This window comes from Haematobia irritans, chromosome 2 (assembly GCF_050003625.1).
Source record: "Haematobia irritans isolate KBUSLIRL chromosome 2, ASM5000362v1, whole genome shotgun sequence".
NCBI classification, from domain to species: domain Eukaryota; kingdom Metazoa; phylum Arthropoda; class Insecta; order Diptera; family Muscidae; genus Haematobia; species Haematobia irritans.
The window spans coordinates 48,853,129-48,872,247 of NC_134398.1; the positions used below are offsets into that span (position 1 = coordinate 48,853,129).

Consider the following 19,119-nt stretch of genomic DNA (forward strand, 5'->3'; position numbering starts at 1 on the left):
AAAATTGAAGTTGCGTAATCTTTAATATCATGTAAATATTTTTTTTTCAGTGTAGGACCAATAATAAAAAAATAGGAAAATAAAAAAAATCTCTTTTCGCGGTTTATTATTAAAGGTACTCACGTACAAACAAATGCCAGTTTATAAATCCAAGTTATAACGGATACTTCAAAATAAAAAATGTTTTCTTAATTCCAAAAAAAAAAAAACTTTAAACCAAAGACGCTAAATCCCCTTAGCCTTTTATCTTAAATCTAAACTTTCAATATTTCAGTTAAGTTAAGAATAATTTAATTAAATCAACAAGTATATACGGCCGCAAGTTCGGCCAGGCCGAATCTTATGTACCCACCACCATGGATTGCGTAGAAACTTCTACGAAAGACTGTGATTTAGTCCATACATGGTATATATTAGACAAAAAAGTTATGTATAGTTAAGTCTACAAATAATTACGAATCGATATGGACTTTTTGTACGTAGAGAGCCAGAATTGAAATATGGGGGTCGCTTATATGGGGGCTATATACATTTATGAACTTGATATGGACCAATTTTTGTGTGATTGGGGATCGATTTATCTGAGGGCTATATATATAACTATAGACCGATATGGACCTAGTTAGGCATGGTTGTTAACGGCCATATACTAGAACAATGTACACACAAAAAAATAACTGCAAATAAATATTAACAACTTTATTTGTATGTAAAATCTGCTGATGCTCAACAAATTTGTCTATTGAATATGAGGCATTTGTTGTTGAAATGTGTTTGTAGATGCTTGACAGAGGAAATAATAGGAATTTTCTGAATTTTCAACAAATTGTTTTGTTGCGAAAATAGTTGACTGCTATCGATATGAAAACAAAAACAAAAATACAAGACTGGTTACGCGCAAAGATAATAAAAGAGGAAGATGGGAGATTGGGTTGCGTCATACCAAATGTTGCATTTACCAGATTAGTTTAATACATGTTGGTAACCTTTTAGTTGTTTTTAGTTTTCATTTTTTAAATGAAAAATTTAATTTTCTTAATGAAACAATGATAAATTTTAGGCAACAACAAAAAAAAAAATTAAATTTTCCCCTTTACGGAAATTTATTTCGTGCTCTTAATTTCTTTTTATGTGCATTTTAATGCTATGTCAATACTTGTCGTATACGCGTTTGGTTCGAGTATTAAACTAATGTTGTAAATGGTTTAATGTGCTCAGTAGCCAATCTCCCATCTTCCTCTTTTATAATCTTTGGTTACCCCCACATCGCTGAAAACATCTACGAAAGCTAAAAGAAGTATGCGAAGAATACCGTTAGAACAAAATGAGTATGAGCACATGCACGTGTATGATAGCAAGCTAAGAGCTCATTCATCAGAGAATACAGAAAGGCATTTATAAATGTCTGTGAAAAATTTATATTATATTAAATGTGTTTGTTGTATGAGATAATTAATAAAACCATATTAATATCGGGATTAGAGTTATTACAGTTCTAATTAACTAGAATATATATCACTAGGCAAAAAGTTGTCAAAATGCTTGCTAGACCTGGACTACTCAAATTTATAATCGTCATACATTTACAAAACTGAGTATAGGATTTTCGACACAAAAATGTTACATGTTCCCCGTCCAAAAATAGGATTTTGGTCATATTCCTTCTCTGTGTGTACTTAACAAAATATCTCCAAAATTGTTCCGGCAATTTTGGTACAATAATACTGTCAATTTCAATTTAATTTTTTGTCAATACACCAATAAATTTGTTACAGGTCATTGATAGACTCCAACAAACCACATACAAATTTTTTCGTTCAAATTCAAAAATATTTGTTGAGGATTAAACGTAACGATCAACAAAAAATATTTTGTATTGTTGGAAGCTCAACAAATTACTTACAAATTATGTTATTGAGAACACAAATTATTTGTTGCCTTCTGATGGTAACGATTGCTAACAACTTTTTTGTAATAATGGTTATTAAAAGTACAAATTAGTTTGTTGCGGGAAAATTAACAAATTTTGTTATTGGTTTTCCAACAAAAGTTATTGGTTCTCAAACTTATTTTTATCTGTGTACCAAATTTCAACTCACTCGGATGAAATTTGCTCCTCCAAGAAGTTCCACAACCAAATCTCGGGATCGGTTTATATGGGGCTATGTACGATTATGGACTGATATGGACCACTTTTGGCATGGTTGTTAAATATCATATACTACCAACACGTACCAAATTTCAAGCAGATCGGATTAATTTTGCTTCTCCAAAAGGCACCGGAGGTCAAATCTGGGGATCGGTTTATATGGGAGCTATATATAATTATGGACTGATAGGAACCAATTCCTGCATGGTTGTTGGATACCATATACTGACATCACGTACCAAATTTCAACCGAATGGCAAGAATTTTGCTATTCCAAGGGGCTCTGGAGGTCAAATCTGGGGATCGGTTTCTATGGGGCCTATATATAATTATGGACCGATATCGACCAATTTTTGCATGGGAGTTTGAGGCCATATATTAACACCACGTACCAAATTTCAACTGAATCAGATGAATTTTGGTCTTCCAAGAGGTTTCGCAAGCCAAATCGGGGGATCGGTTTATATGGGGGCTATATATAATTATGGACCGATGTGGACCAATTTTTGCATGCTTGTTAGAGACTAACACCATGTACCAAATTTCAGCCGGATCGGATGAAATTTTCTTCTCTTAGAGACTCCGCAAGGCAAATCGCGGGATCGGTTTATATGGGGGCTACATGTAATTATGGACCGATGTGGACCAAGGTGCAAGGTTGTTAGAAACCATATACTAACACCATGTACCAAATTTCAGCCGGATCGGATGAAATTTGGTTCACTTAGAGCAATCGCAAGCCAAATTTGGGGGTCCGTTTGTATGGGGGCTATACGTAAAAGTGGACCGATATGGCCCATTTTCAACACCATCCGACCTACATCAATAACAACTCCTTGTGCCAAGTTTCAAGTCGATAGCTTGTTTCGTTCGGAAGTTAGCGTGATTTCAACAGACGGACGGACATGCTCAGATCGACTCAGAATTTCACCACGACCCAGAATATATATACTTTATGGAGTCTTAGAATATATATACTTTATGGGGTCTTGTCTTAATTCCAAAAAAAAACTTTAAAGACGCTAAATCTTCTTAGCCTCTTAATCTTAAATCTAAAATTTCAATATTTCAGTTAATTTTAGGACAATTTTATTAAATCAAAAATTTGTTTCTTTACTTTAAGGAAGATTAGCCTTAGATCAAAGACATGCGACTTTAAGACATGTGACTTTAACGGAGGGACTCAAATTTACAAATTTTGTATCCTAAATTTAATGAAAAAAATTTTGAAGCAAAGATTATAAACTTTCTTTTAATTAAAATTTCATTATTTTAAAGAAATTTGTTCTTAATAGTGTGTAAATTCCGCATCCTAAAAGTTAGGTAGCGTAATCTTTAATATCACGTAAATATTTTTTTCAGTGTGTCCGTCCATGTATTTGGTGTTCGCAGGATTCCGGTCGCATTTATTACTCGATTTTGATGAAATTTGGTATACGGTGTTTCTTTGACACAAGGACAAACGATATAGAATTTGGAAGAAATCGTGTCAAATATAGATATGACTCCTATCACTAATTATACACGCGGAGAAGGAATATGATCACCTCAACCATGTTTCAAGAGCAAAATATTATTTTTGGATGGTGACCATGTAACATGTTTATGGCAAAAATGTTCTATTCTCGCCAAAAATAATATGCTTGCCGAAATCAGACACATAATCTGCGAGAAAATAACATGGTTGCGACAAACATGTTACATGGTCACCATTCAAAAATAACATTTTGCTCTTGAAACATGGTGGAGGTGATCATATTCCTTCTCTGGGTGTACCCTAAACCACATAGTGGTCAGGGTATAATAAGTTTGATCTGCCAAAAAATGTGCCTACCAGAAATATGAATTTTAGACCCCATAAAATACATACCGATCGACTCAGAATCACCTCCTGAGTCGATCTAGCGCTTGGTATCCCTCCGTCCGTCCATGTGTTTGTTGTTCACAGGATTCCGGTCGCAATTATTAACCGATTTGTATGAAATTTGGTACAGGGAATTTTTTGGACACAAGAACGAACGCTATTGAAATCGGATCAAAATTTATATATAGCCCCCACATATATGTAACATATCGCCCGGTTTCGACAAATGGGGTTACGTTGCGCTTTTTAACAAACGGATCGTCATCAAATTTGGCAAACAAAAATAATTTTTTTCATCGCCCTTCAAGTTTGCAAAAATTTCATCCAAATCGGTTCAGATTTAGATATAGCTCTCAAATATATGTATCGCCCGATTTTCCCAAATTTGGTCACTATACCCTTATTTATCAACCAACCTTACTCAAAGTTGGCTAAATGTAATATTCAATAGCACTAACTATATGTGCAAAAAATTATCGAAATCGTTTCAGATTTGGCTATAGCTCCCATTAATAACAGTTTGCCTGATAAGTCCCCGGTCTAACAAAAAAAAAATTTTTTTTTGTAAAAATTCGTTTTTATTATTCAAAATAGTTCCCTTCTAGAGCGATACAACGATTATAACGACCTTCCAATTTTTTGATACCATTTTGGTAGTACTCCTTCGGTTCTGCCTCAAAATAGGCCTCAGTTTCGGCGATCACCTCTTCATTGCAGCCAAATTTTTTCCCTGCGAGCATCCTTTTGAGGTCTAAGAACAAGAAAAAGTCGCTGGGGGCCAGATCTGGAGAATACGGTGGGTGGAGAAGCAATTCGAAGCCCAATTCATGAGTTTTTGCCATAATTCTCAATGACTTGTGGCACGGTGCGTTGTCTTGGTGGAACAACACTTTTTTCTTCTTCATATGGGGCCATTTTGCCACGATTTCGACCTTCAAACGCTCCAATAACGCCATATAATAGTCACTGTTTATGGTTTTTCCCTTCTCAAGATAATCGATAAAAATTATTCCATGCGCATCCCAAAAAACAGAGGCCATTACTTTGCCAGCGGACTTTTGAGTCTTTCCACGCTTCGGAGACGGTTCACCGGTCGCTGTCCACTCAGTCGACTGTCGATTGGACTCAGGAGTGTAGTGATGGAGCCATGTTTCATCTATTGTCACATATCGACGGAAAAAACTCGGGTGTATTACGAGTTAACAGCTGCAAACACCGCTCAGAATCATCAACACGTTGTTGTTTTTTGTCAAATGTGAGCTCGCGCGGCACCCATTTTGCACAGAGCTTCCGCATATCTAAATATTGATGAATGATATGACCAATACATTCCTTTGATATCTTTAAGGCCTGTGCATTCTCGATCAACTTCATTTTACGGTCATTCAAAATCATTTTGTGGATTTTTTGATGTTTTCGTCGGTAACCACGTCTTTCGGGCAACCACTGCGTTCACCGTTCTCCGTGCTCATTTCACCACGCTTGAAAGTTGCATACCAATCAATTATTGTTGATTTCCCTGGGGCAGAGTCCGGAAACTCATTATCAAGCCAATTTTTTTGCTTCCACCGTATTTTTTCCCTTCAGAAAACAGTATTTTATCAAAACACGAAATTCCCTTTTTTCCATTTTTTTCACAATAACAAAAGTTGCTTCACAAAAGACGCTCCATCGCACAAACTAATTGACTTACAGACGTCAAAGTTTGGCACGAATCATTTGAAGGTTGGTACTATAATATGCATTTAATACTAGCGACGCCATCTATGTGTCAGACGGGGACTTATCAGCCAACCTGTTACTTTACGCACTTGTTTAATAATGTACTCAATATTAGTTATACGAGTATACTAACTCTGTAGATGCGAAATCAACTATAGTTATAACTATATATAATATCAGACATTTCTGCTCAGATTGTGACAAAACTCCCTTAAGAATGTACCCCTTAATGTTCTTATATATGGAAATGCGGTTTATCTCTCAAACCTATACCAATGTTACCCCACAAATGCTTATGTTCTCTAATTCAGTAGGGGTGGCTTAGGGTATGATATAGTCGTCCCTGCCCGACTCTCTGTTTTACTTACTTGTTTAATTTTGTTTATAAATTCCATTACGCTTTCCGATCATGAACGCTGGTTGTTGTTTTGACAACGCATGGTGTCATTTTATCATTGTCAGATGGACACCGTATGTTCTCCGTTTGACACCACATGTATATTGATTCACTTTCATGAACGGAACGTTTTTAAATGAGCACGTCGTTCATGATTTTTTCTATGGGTGTACTTATATCCTAACAAATTGGTATTCATTTTAATTTCTCCACGAATAATATATTAATTATGAAATTTCATACGAAGTTGTAAGCTCCTGTATTTGCTCATATTGAATTGTTTATAAAACACAGCTAATGTCCACCCTAGTCATATTGTAGGAATGAGAAAAAGTTTAGTGTAATAAGTCAAACTAACACTAAGGAGGACACACATTTCGATAAGTTAGAAAAACACCCATATAATGACAGATGACAATATCTTAGAAATATCTTTTGGGGATGACAATAGGGACAATGATGGGCCAACATGGTCATACAAAAGGAAATCATCTATGAAACATGATATGGAATCAACAAAAAGACACTTGACCATTTGGCAAATATATAAATTACACTCATAGTTTTAGTTTTTCTCTTTTTCTTTCACATTGATGGCCAGACATGAGAGTTGGAGAAATTCTCTGGTCTATCGCCTGCACAATGAAATAAAGAAAATCTTATGGCCAAACTTTAAGTAGCAACTATGCGTCTGATTTATTAATTAAGCTGTATGGTTAGGGATATAAAGAGATGGCGACATCTAGTGACAATGATATATAATGTCAATTGGGTCATTAGCATGGCCTTACTTAAATATATGCCTAATAGTGTCGAGACAATGTCCTAAAGATAGTATTGAAGCGCTGGACTGCAAACATTTCGGCCCCTCACCATGCACATTCTAACTAGGAATGGATGGCTCCAAAAACGACCAAAGTATCGATCAGCACAAGACGGCCGGGAATGGGTTAAAATACCACGGTTCACTTTCGTGCAGCATGTGATGGCTCTTTCGGCCATCTGAGGGTCTAGATTTGTGTGGAACAAATCTAAAACTTGCCACCGTGGTGCAATGGTTAGCATGCCCGCCTTGCATACACAAGGTCGTGGGTTCGATTCCTGCTACGACCGAACACCAAAAAGTTTTTCAGCGGTGGATTATCCCACCTCAGTAATGCTGGTGACATTTCTGAGGGTTTCGAAGCTTCTCTAAGTGGTTTCACTGGAATGTGGAACGCCGTTCGGACTCGGCTATAAAAAGGAGGTCCCTTGTCATTGAGCTTAACATGGAATCGGGCAGCACTCAGTGATAAGAGAGAAGTTCACCACTATGGTATCACAATAGACTGAATAGTCTAAGTGAGCATGATACATCGGGCTGCCACATAATCTAACCTAACCTAACCTAAACCGATTCTAAAACTTGATGTTATTTCCGACATTTTTTGAAAAAATATAGTGCTTTACTTCGTTTACAAATATGTATTTTATTGAATACAGTTTTTGCTACTAGTTAGGTGATTCAAAATTTAAATTTTTTACATTTTTTGAATGCAAAGAACGATTTAGTTGTTTTCCATACCCACCACCATAACCCAGTAAAAAAAGTGAAAATGTTCTTTTTGGATCCGGAAGTGGTGCCAAATTGACGCAGAAGCGATGAATTTAACATGGGCTTGTCATAGGACGGATGTCCAACATTTCAACAGCCGCTGCACTCAATGTGCATCACTTCTTAAGGTGTGGAGTGAATTCAGTGTTTTGGATGTGAATTAAGAATTTTTGTGATATTTTTACAAATAAATAATTTTTAAAATTCTTTATGATTTTTAATGCAATATAACGCTTGTCTGGAACGTTTGTCATCAAATATTTTCAAAAATTCGCAATTTTTTTAGAAAGGATTTTTTTCGGCTAAATTTAAATAATTTGTAACATTTTATTAATTCTTACTAGGTTTTTAACCTATTTGAAACAACTAAAAATAAATTTCCCTTTAAAAATATGAAAAAAGCGGGATATAAAAATTTACTCAAATGAACTTCCTGTGCAGTTAAAATAGAGAATATCTTTGGGAGAGCATTTTTAATGCATTATAATGCTTGTCTGGAACGTTTGTCATAAAATATTTTCAAAAATTCGCAATTTTTTTAGAAAGGATTTAAAATTTTTTTCGGCTAAATTTAAATAATTTGTAACATTTTATTAATTCTTAATAGGTTTTTAACCTATTTGAATCAAATAAAAATAAATTTCCCTTTAAAAATATGAAAAAAGCTGGTTATAAAAATTTACTCAAATAATAAAAAACATATTTGGGAGATCATTTTTGGAAGTTCTTTGGGAGACCATTTTTGAAAGTTGTGTCTTGAGAAGAACTTCCTTTTTTTGCTGGGAAGGTTGCCATTCAGTTTGAAACACATCGAAATATCGATTTCCGACTATATAAAGTATATATGTTCTTGACTATATACAATAAGATGATCTAAAAATGTTCGTCTGTCTGTCTTTTCTTTACAGCTTTCCTTAATGGATACCTCAATTTTTCCGATTTGCTTGAAATTAAACATTTTTAGATATTTTAAGTCAACAAGGAAGTGTATATATAGTAACGGTTCATGTGGTCGTATAACCCCCATATAGTAGATCGGTCACGTGATTTGACTAATTGTATTTCTATCCGATTTGTTTTGACATAGTTCGGTGTTTTGACGTAGTTCAAATTTAGACCGATCTTTAGATTTGATTTCTTGGAGTTCTACATACCGCATTTTTATCCGATTAGCCTGAATTTTGTATTACTCCCATATAGAACGTCCGCACATAAAATCATTTAGTTCTCCTTCGTATCGTTAACAGAATTGGCCTGTCACAAACTGTGCCTTTTGCGACATACGTTTACGACGGTATAACACGTATGTCGCAAACGTCGTAAACCTAATGTAGAAAACTTAATTTTGAATAAATGAAATTATGAATATTTATACCCTGCGCCACACTGTGGAACAGGGTATTATCCGTCTGTCCGTCCGCCCGTCTGTCTGTGAACACATTTTTGTAATCAAAGTCCAGGTCAGAGTTTTAGCCCAATCGACTTCAAATTTGGCACAAGTTTTTGCTTTGGGTCACAATGGAATCCTACTGATTTTGGAAGCAATCGGTTCAGATTTCGTTATAGCTCCCATATATCTTTCGCCCGATTTAGACTAATATGACCACAGAGACCAAAGTTGTACTCTGATTTACGTGAAATTTTGCACACGTAGTAGAATAGTAACGATGCATGTCAAATTTGGTTGAAATCGGTTCAGATATAGCTTCCATATATATGTTTTCCGATTTGGCACAAGTTTCATTTTCCTTGAAAAATCACCAATGTCAAGTTGAAAACATGTAAAATTATGTCCAATTTCCCTATACTTCTAATACATGTATAAATATATAAATACACCTATAAATAACTGGTTGCCACATAGATGGCGTCGCTAGTATTAAATGCATATTATTTTTATATAGTAGCGACCTTCAAATTATTCGTGTCAAAGTTTGACGTCTGTAAGCCAATTAGTTTGTGCGATAGAGCGTCTTTTGTGAAGCAACTTTTGCTATTGTGAAAAAAATTGGAAAAAAGGAATTTCGTGTTTTGATAAAATACTGTTTTCTGAAGGAAAAAAATACGGTGGAAGCAAACACTTGGCTTGATAATGAGTTTCCGGACTCTGCCCCAGGGAAATCAACAATAATTGATTGGTATGCAAAATTCAAGCGTGGTGAAATGAGCACGGAGGACGGTGAACGCAATGGACGCCCGAAAGAGGTGGTTACCGACGAAAACATCAAAAAAATCCACCAAATGATTTTGAATGACCGTAAAATGAAGTTGATCGAGATAGCAGAGGCCTTAAAGATATCAAAGGAACGTGTTGGTCATATCATTCATTAATATTTGGATATTCGGAAGCCTGTGCAAAATGGGTGCCGCGCGAGCTCACATTTGACCAAAAACAACAACGTGTTGATGATTCCGAGCGGTGTTTGCATCTGTTAACTCGTAATACACCCGAGTTTTTCTGTCGATATGTGACAATGGATGAAACATGGCTCCATCACTACACTCCTGAGTCCAATCGACAGTCGGCTGAGTGGACAGCTACCGGTGAACCGTCTCCGAAGCGTGGAAAGACTCAAAAGTCCGCTGGCAAAGTAATGGCCTCTAATTTTTGGGATGCACATGGAATAATTTTTATCGATTATCTTGAGGAGGGAAAACCCATCAACAGTGACTATTATATGGCGTTATTGGAGCATTTGAAGGTCGAAATCGCGGCAAAACGGCCCCATATGAAGAAAAAAAAGTGCTGTTCCACCAAGACAACGCACCGTGCCACAAGTCATTGAGAACGATGGCAAAAATTCATGAATTGGGCTTCGTATTGCTTCCCCACCCACCGTATTCTCCAGATCTGGCCCCAGCGACTTTTTCTTGTTCTCAGACCTCAAAAGGATGCTCGCAGGAAAAAAATTTGGCTGCAATGAAGAGGTGATCGCCGAAACTGAGGCATATTTTGAGGCAAAACCGAAGGAGTACTACCAAAATGGTATAAAAAATTGAAAGGTCGTTATAATGGTTGTATCGCTCTTGAAGGAAACTATGTTGAATAATAACAAGTATATACGGCCGTAAGTTCGGCCAGGCCGAAGCTTATGTACCCTCCACCATGGATTGCGTAGAAACTTCTACTGAAGACTGTCATCCACAATCGAATTACTTGGGTTGCGGTAACTTTTGCCGATGACAAGGTATCTTAAAACTTCCTAATACCGTAATATATACCACGTAGTCCATACGTGGTATATATTAAAATTAAAATGGCCGATTTAATACGTATATAATTAAGTTTGACAAAATTTTCTGTAGAAATAAAATTTTGACAAAATAAAATTTTGACAACATTTTTTATAGAAGTAAAACTTGGACAAAATTTTCTATAGAAATACGATTTTAACAAAATTTTCTATAGAAATAACATTTCGACAAAATTTTCTATAGAAATAAAATTTTTACAAAATTTTCTAAAGATTTAAAATTTTGATAACATTTTCTATAGAATTAAAATTTTGACAACATTTTCTACAGAAACAAAATTTTGCCAAAATTTTCTATAGAAATAAAATTTGACAAAATTTTCTATAGGAATAAAATTTCGACAAAATTTTCTGTAGAAATAAAATTTTGCTAGATAATTTTTGCTCGAGTGGCAAGCATGATTATGAATCGATATGGACCAATTTTTGTGTGATTTTGGCATGGTTATTACACTAGCCAACAACCATTTTGTGAATTGTTTCTAGCATATTTTTTCTTATTGATTATGACCTACTAAATACGAAAATGATTTTTAAAAAATTTTCTGTCGATTGGTTTTTGAGATATAATTTTTTTAATTTTTTTTTAATTTTTGGAGGTACACCTACAATTTTGTGCATATCTTTCGTTTTCTTTGACCTTTTTGATCCTAATACTACTCAAATTAAAGAAAATTGAGCCGTCTACAACTCATTCTCAGAAAATTTTCAAATCGGGTAAGTAGTTTGGATGTTAGCGGCTTAAAAAGGTAAAAAAACGGCGTTTTTTAAGTAAAAATGTGGCAAAAAACATATAAAAATTCATATAAAATATATTTTTACGTGTAGCTGGAATCTTTACAAAGAAATTAAGCCCTTACTTAACAAAATCTGACAACAAATAGCGGACTTATATTTTTTTTTTGGTAAAACCTAAACTAACAAAATTAACCAAATCAACGCCCAAAAAAGAAGTGAGTAGAAACAAAGGTATAACTGTACATTTTATGCCATGTGGAAAAACAGCTGACTTCTTCTTTCGATCTTTTACCAAAAAAATTATAAGTCCGCTAATTGTTGTCAGATTTTGTTAAGTAAGGGCTTAATTTCTTTGTAAAGATTCCAGCTACACGTAAAAAAAAATTGCCGTTAGATTTTTTTATATTTTATATGAATTTTTATATGTTTTTTTTTGCCACATTTTTACTTAAAAAACGCCGTTTTTTTACCTTTTTAAGCCGCTAACATCCAAACTACTTACCCGATTTGAAAATTTTCTGAGAATGAGTTGTAGACGGCTCAATTTTCTTTAATTTGAGTAGTATTAGGATCAAAAAGGTCAAAGAAAACGAAAGATATGCTCAAAATTGTAGGTGTACCTCCAAAAATTAAAAAAAAATTTAAAAAATTATATCTCGAAAACCAATCGAATTTTTTAAAAATCATTTTCGTGTTTAGTAGGTCATAATCAATAAGAAAAAATATGCTAGAAACAATTCACAGAGAAAAGTTTGTTATTTGTTGCCTAGTGTTAGCGGCCACATATTAACACCTCGTTGCAAATTTCAACCGGATCGGATGAATTTTGGTCTTCCAAGAGGCTCCGGAGGTCAAATCTAGTGATCGGTTTATATGGGGGCTATATATAATTATGGACCGATATGGACCAAATTTTTCATGTTTGTTAGAGACCATATACTAACACCATGTACCAAATTTCAGCCGGATCGGATGAAATTTGCTTCTCTTAGAGGCCTCGCAAGCCAAATCGGGGGATCGGTTTATATGGGGGCTATATATAATTATGGACCGATTTCGACCAATTTGTGCATGGTTGTTAGAGACCATATACTAACACAATGTACCAAATTTCAGCCGGATCGGATGAAATTTGCTTCTCTTAGAGGCCTCGCAAGCCAAATCGGGGGATCGGTTTATATGGGGGCTATATATACTTATGGACCGATGTCGACCAATTTTTGCATGGTTGTTAGAGACCATATACTAACACCACGTGCCAAATTTCAGCCGGATCGGATGAAATTTGCATCTCTTAGAGGCCTCGCAAGCCAAATCGGGGGATCGGTTTATATGGGGGCTATATATAATTATGGACCGATGTGGACCACTTTTGGCATGGTTGTTAGAGACCATATACTAACACCATGTACCAAATTTCAGCCGGATCGGATGAAACTTGCTTCTCTTAGAGGCCTCGCAAGCCAAATCGGGGGATCGGTTTATATGGGGGCTATATATAATTATGGACCGATGTGGACCAATTTTTGCATGTTTGTTAGAGACCATATAGTAACACCATGTACCAAATTTCAGCCGGATCGGATGAAATTTGCTTCTCTTAGAGGCCTCGCAAGCAAAATTTGGGGGTCCGTTTATATGGGGGCTATACGTAAAAGTGGACCGATATGGCCCATTTGCAATACCATCCGACCTACATCAATAGCAACTACTTGTGCCAAGTTCCAAGTCGATAGCTTCTTTTGTTCAGAAGTTAGCGTGATTTCAACAGACGGACGGACGGACGGACGGACATGCTCAGATCGACTCAGAATTTCACCACGACCCAGAATATATATACTTTATGGGGTCTTAGAGCAATATTTCGATGTGTTACAAACGGAATGACAAAGTTAATATACGGGGGAGGGTATAAAAACGAATTTTGACAAAATAAATTGTTTTTCTTTGTTAGACCGGGGACTTATAAGCCAACCTTTTACACTTTTGCGAAGATGTCTCAAAATTGATTTAAATGTTTCCCATATTTATACCCTTCACCATTACTGTAGTACAGGGTATAATAAGTTTGTGCATTTGTATGTAACGCCAAGAAGGAAAAGTCGGAGACCCATCGTTTAGCGTACCGATCATCTTAGAATTAAATTCTGGGTCGATTAATTTTGTGTACAAAGTACAGTTCGCAGTTTAAGTCCGATCGTCCTCAAATTTGGCACAGAGTTCTACTTTGGCTCAAAGACAATCGCTATTGATTTTGAAAAAAAAATCGGTTCAGATTTAGATATAGCTGCCATATATATTTATCACCGATCTGGTCATAATTGACGTATATATCAACGCATTTTCTTAAAATTTCGCAAGGCCGAATATTTGGGGCCTCTCGTAATACATACGAAATATCAGCCAAATCGGTTCTGATTTGGATATAGCTCCCGTATATATCTTTCGTACGATTTGCATTTATATTGCCTCAAAAGCCAGAGATTATTTGCTTGAAATTTTGCACAAGGAGTACGTTTAATAGTATTGTTAAGTGTGCTAAATTTGGTTAAAATCGGTTCCGATTTAGATATAGCTCCCATATATATTTTTCGTCCGATTTGGGTTTATAAGGCCTCAAAAGCTAGAGTCCTGCCTTGATTTGCTTGAAATTTTGCACAAGGAGTACGTTTTATAGTATCGTTAATTGTGCCATATTTTGTTGAAATCGGTTCAGATTTAGATATAGCTCCCATATATATCTGTCGCCCAATATGGACTTATATGGCCCCAGAGGCCAGAGTTTTACCCTAATTTTCTTGAAATGTTGCACTATGAATACAATTAGCAGTGTGGTCAAGTGTGTTAAATTGTATTGAAATCGGTTCAGATTTAGATATAGCTTCCATGAAATTTGATTTAAATCGGTTCAGATTTCAATATAACTTCCATACATATTTTTTCCGATTTAGGTAAAACTGGCCGAAATACCCATATCTTCCTTATCAAATCGCCACTGCTAAGTCGAAAACTTATCAAAATGACTCAAATTTCCTATTACTCTAATACATATCTATTGACCGATAAATCATAAATACAGAAGATGGGCTATATAGGTCCAGGTTTTGATATAGTCCCCATATAAACCGAACTCCCGATTTGGTGTCTTGGGCTTATAGAAATCGTAGTTTTCATCCAATTTGCCTGAAATATGAAATCTAGAGGTATTTTATGACCATAAAGAGGTGTGCCAAAAATGGTGAGTATCGGTCCATGTTTTGGTATAGCCCCCATATAGACCTATCTCCCGATTTTACTTCTTGGGCTTATAGAAACCGCAGTTTTTATTCAATTTACCTGAAATTGGAAATCTAGAGGTGTTGTAAGACCACAAATACGTGTGCCAAAAATTGTGAGTATCGGTCCATATTTTGGTATAGCCGCCATATAGACCGATCTCCCGATTTTACTTCTTGGGCTTATAGAAACCGCATTTTTTATTCAATTTACCTGAAATTGGAAATCTAGAGGTATTGTAGGATCACAAATACGTGTGCCAAAAATTGTGAGTATCGGTCCATGTTTTGGTATGGTCCGCATATAAAACAACCTTCCGATTTGGGGTCTTGGGCTTATAGAAACCGTAGTTTTTATCCAATTTGTCTGAAATTGAAAATCTAGAGGTATTTTAGAACCATAAAGAGGTGTGCCGAAAATGGTGAGTATCGCTCCATATTTTGGTATAGCCCCCATATAGACCGATTTCCCGATTTTACTTCTTGGGCTTCTAGAATCCGAAGTTTTTATCCTATTTGCCTGAAATTGGAAATCTAGAAGTATTTTCGGGTCGTAAAGAGGTGTGCCGAAAACGGTGAGTATCGGTCCATATTTTAGTATGGCCCCCGTAAGAACGATCTCCCGATTTAACTCCTTGGGTTTCTAGAAACCTTAGTTTTTATCTGATTTGCCTGAAATTGTAAATATTCTGGTATTTTAGGCTCACAAAAACGTGTATCGGATTAAGTTTTTATCGGTCCATTTGGTAATGCCTCCATATAGACCGACTTCACTTCTTGAGGGTGTAGAAGGCGCACTGATCATGAAAATTGCTTGAAACTCAATGTAAAATTTCCAGATTTTACTTTTACAGATTTAAGATTTCAAATCAAGACGTTATTTTATAATTTTCTTGCACACTTACAAGAGATGTTAATGATTCCTCTAAAACTCAAACAAAAATGGTTCTTATAAATCCAGAATCTGATATAGTCCTCATAGGTGAAATCTTTAAATTTATCTTCGGGAAGTGTCCTCAAGTCCTCCTGAAATTTTAAAGGAAACCCTAATATTTGGTTCATGGTGGTGGGTATTTAAGATTCGGCCCGGCCGAACTTAGTGCTGTATATACTTGTTTTTACTAACATTGTGTTCCATCCCAGGGCATTAGCCGACTTAAACTTTTTGTCTATTGATTTTGTAGAAGTGTAACAAATTTTGTTCAGATCGGGTCGGATTTAAATTATTTTATTTATCAAGGACCATGATCTCATAATCTTGGCCCATGGTCCAAGCACCTATTTTGGACCAGAAGAGCATTGATATAACAACAATGAAATTTGGACTCACACATATATATAATACGCACGCGTAAATTCATATGTGTACACTAGACGGACGGACAAACTGCGCCATGCAGGCATTTACAATTCCTTTCGGAATTGTCCGTATCGAGAGGTCGAGGTGTGCATTCGCCAACCCTTTATCTCTCTGTTGTTTTGTTTTTTGTTTTGTATGCTAGTGTAATCTATTGTTTATTTATATTTCTAATCTGGGATTTTTGCCCATGACAATTGTTTTTGTAATTGAATACAAAATGATAACAAAGATTTCAATTCAAGTGTATTGATAACAAGGGGATTATTCAAACAATGACAGTAGCAATCATATAGCAGAGGCGTTAATACTAAAGAAAACAAAAATTGTTAAAAAAAATTAAAATAAAATCAACGAATGTAAGAAATAGAAAAAAGTAATATGGATACCTTCAAAATTTTCTTCTTTTTCGTGATGGCAATTCTATATCCCATTTTGGTAATGGGAAATACAGAAAATCTACACCACTTGAAACTACTTGAAAACTCTATGGATACGACGATAGATCCTTGTGACAATTTCTATGGTTATGCTTGTGGTAAATGGTCTGAAAATCATGTTCAAGATTTTTCTACAAATTTAGGAGAATTTCTACAATTTAATCATACCTCAAAAATTATGGAGTTAATAATGAGAAAATATCCAGAAAGGAAAATTATAGGCGAAGCTAAACAAACAATCTTGGATAAGGCTGCCTTGTATATGCATTCATGTTTGAAGGAGAAAAATTTGAATGTCCTAAAATATTTGGAAGAAATCAAACCAGGCCCTGGTTTGGAATGGCCTTTACTGGGGAATTCATCGCTTAAAGGCAATTGGTCTGAATTTGATGCATTTGCTTTTATGGGCAAATTGCATAGCTATGGTTTCAATACAGACATCATTGAACAACTGACTTTTCGTGATAATGGTAATGTTCTGACTGTTCTCACCATACCAGATGCTGAGGATCTCGATGTGGAAGCCATGCAACTGATTTTGCAGCAAATGAAAATACCGTCGGCAAATATTCCAAGACAATTGGATGAGTTACAAAAAACCCATGATTATTGGGTGGCAGCCTATAAGGATTATGGCGATTATGGTGAAAGTGAAAATTTCTTTACATACGAAGACATAAAACGCGACACTCCGCAATTGAATACATTTTTGGATTATGTCATACCCAAGGATCGCAGAGAGCCGGATTCGCTAGTGGCCATACCATTTTGGGATTATATGCAATTTTTATTGCAACGTCATTGGCAACCCTATGAGAATGAGAAATTTTGCAACTACCTTATGATGAAATTCCTTCTCTTTCTTAAGGAGGCAAATGGTCCTGGGTGCCTTATCAGTAGTCAGCAGCGCATGCATTTGGCCTTTGATTATTTGTATTATCGTCATGTTTACGCCAAGGAGGTAAGGGAAATCAATCAGGATTTGGCCAACTTAACCAAGATCATACACAAAACTCTATTGGCCATTGTCTATGAGAATCATTTGAATTTCAATGATAGCCAAGTGAAAGCCATAAGGAATATATTGGCCAATGTTTCCATAAATATAGGAAATCTACCGGAAAACATCAATCTGGACTCTCTCGAAGAATTCTATCGCTCTGTTCCCCTGTTAAATATCAGCAATTTTTACGCAAATGATTTGGCATTAATGAAAAATCGAGTCCTTGAAACTTGGAGTTGTCCAGATACCATGAGCTGTGTCGAAGATCTTAAGAGTACTCCTCATAATTTCTTTAACAGTGATCTATTGGTAATACCTTTTGCCTCTCTACGGCCTCCTTTATATCAAAGGAATTTGCATCCATTATTACTCCTATCATCGTTGGGTTCATTGCTGGCTCATGAACTGACACACAGCATAGATAGTACCACCCTAAAAACGGATTCTCTCTATGATAGTTTATTTGCGAATATTTTGCAAACACCTAAAGTCCAGGAAGCCATGGCTTGTATGAAATTCACAAAATCTAATAGACATATGGATGAAAGAATTGCTGATTTAATGGGGGCCCGTGTTGCTTTTAAAGCCTATAGTGAAATATACAATAATACTCAACCGAGTTTCTCAGCCCATCCTTGGAATCAATTATTCTTCCTCAGTCTTGGTCAAATTTATTGCTCCAATAAGCCGCATGTTAATAAGCCCGGATCTCAAGGGATGCGTTTAAATCAAATTGCCATGAACATGGACAGTTTTTCTGAAGCCTTCAATTGCTCGAGTTCGAGCAAAATGAATCCATTAAAGAAATGTAGATTTTATTAATATTTTTATTCCCTAATCTAAATTATAAGATATAATATTGGTGATATGTGATATTAAAATTTAATAAAAATATGTCTTTATTATTTAATTAAAAAATAAATAAAAAAAACAAGTATATACGGCCGTAAGTTCGGCCAGGCCAAATCTTATGTACCCTCCACCATGGATTGCGTAGAAACTTCTACGAAAGACTGTCATCCACAATCGAATTACTTGGGTTGTGGTATCTTAAAACTTCTTAACATCGTTTTCTAAATTGTGAGTTAGTCCATACGTGGTATATATTAGACAAAAAAGTTATGTATAGTTAAGTCTACAAATAATTACGAATCCATATGGACTTTTTGCACGGTACGTAGACAGCCAGAATTGAAATATGGGGGTCGCTTATATGGGGGCTATATACAATTATGCACTTGATATGGACCAATTTTTGTGTGATTGGGGATCGGTTTATCTGAGGGTCATATATAACTATATACCGATATGGACCTAGTTAGGCAT

The 19,119-nt window shown here is 35.5% G+C and overlaps 2 protein-coding genes across 2 annotated transcripts in view; one reads left to right on the forward strand and one right to left on the reverse strand.

Moving 5' to 3' along the window:
* The window catches only part of DIP-epsilon (Dpr-interacting protein epsilon), a 332,816-nt gene that overhangs the window by 149,068 nt on the left and 164,629 nt on the right, over positions 1 to 19,119 (reverse strand). The window lies entirely within an intron of this gene.
* LOC142224217 (endothelin-converting enzyme-like 1) lies at positions 16,640 to 18,730 on the forward strand. Its single transcript, XM_075293992.1, has one exon. The coding sequence runs from the start codon at positions 16,732 to 16,734 to the stop codon at positions 18,613 to 18,615; it is 1,884 nt and encodes a 627-aa protein (XP_075150107.1). The 5' UTR covers positions 16,640 to 16,731; the 3' UTR covers positions 18,616 to 18,730.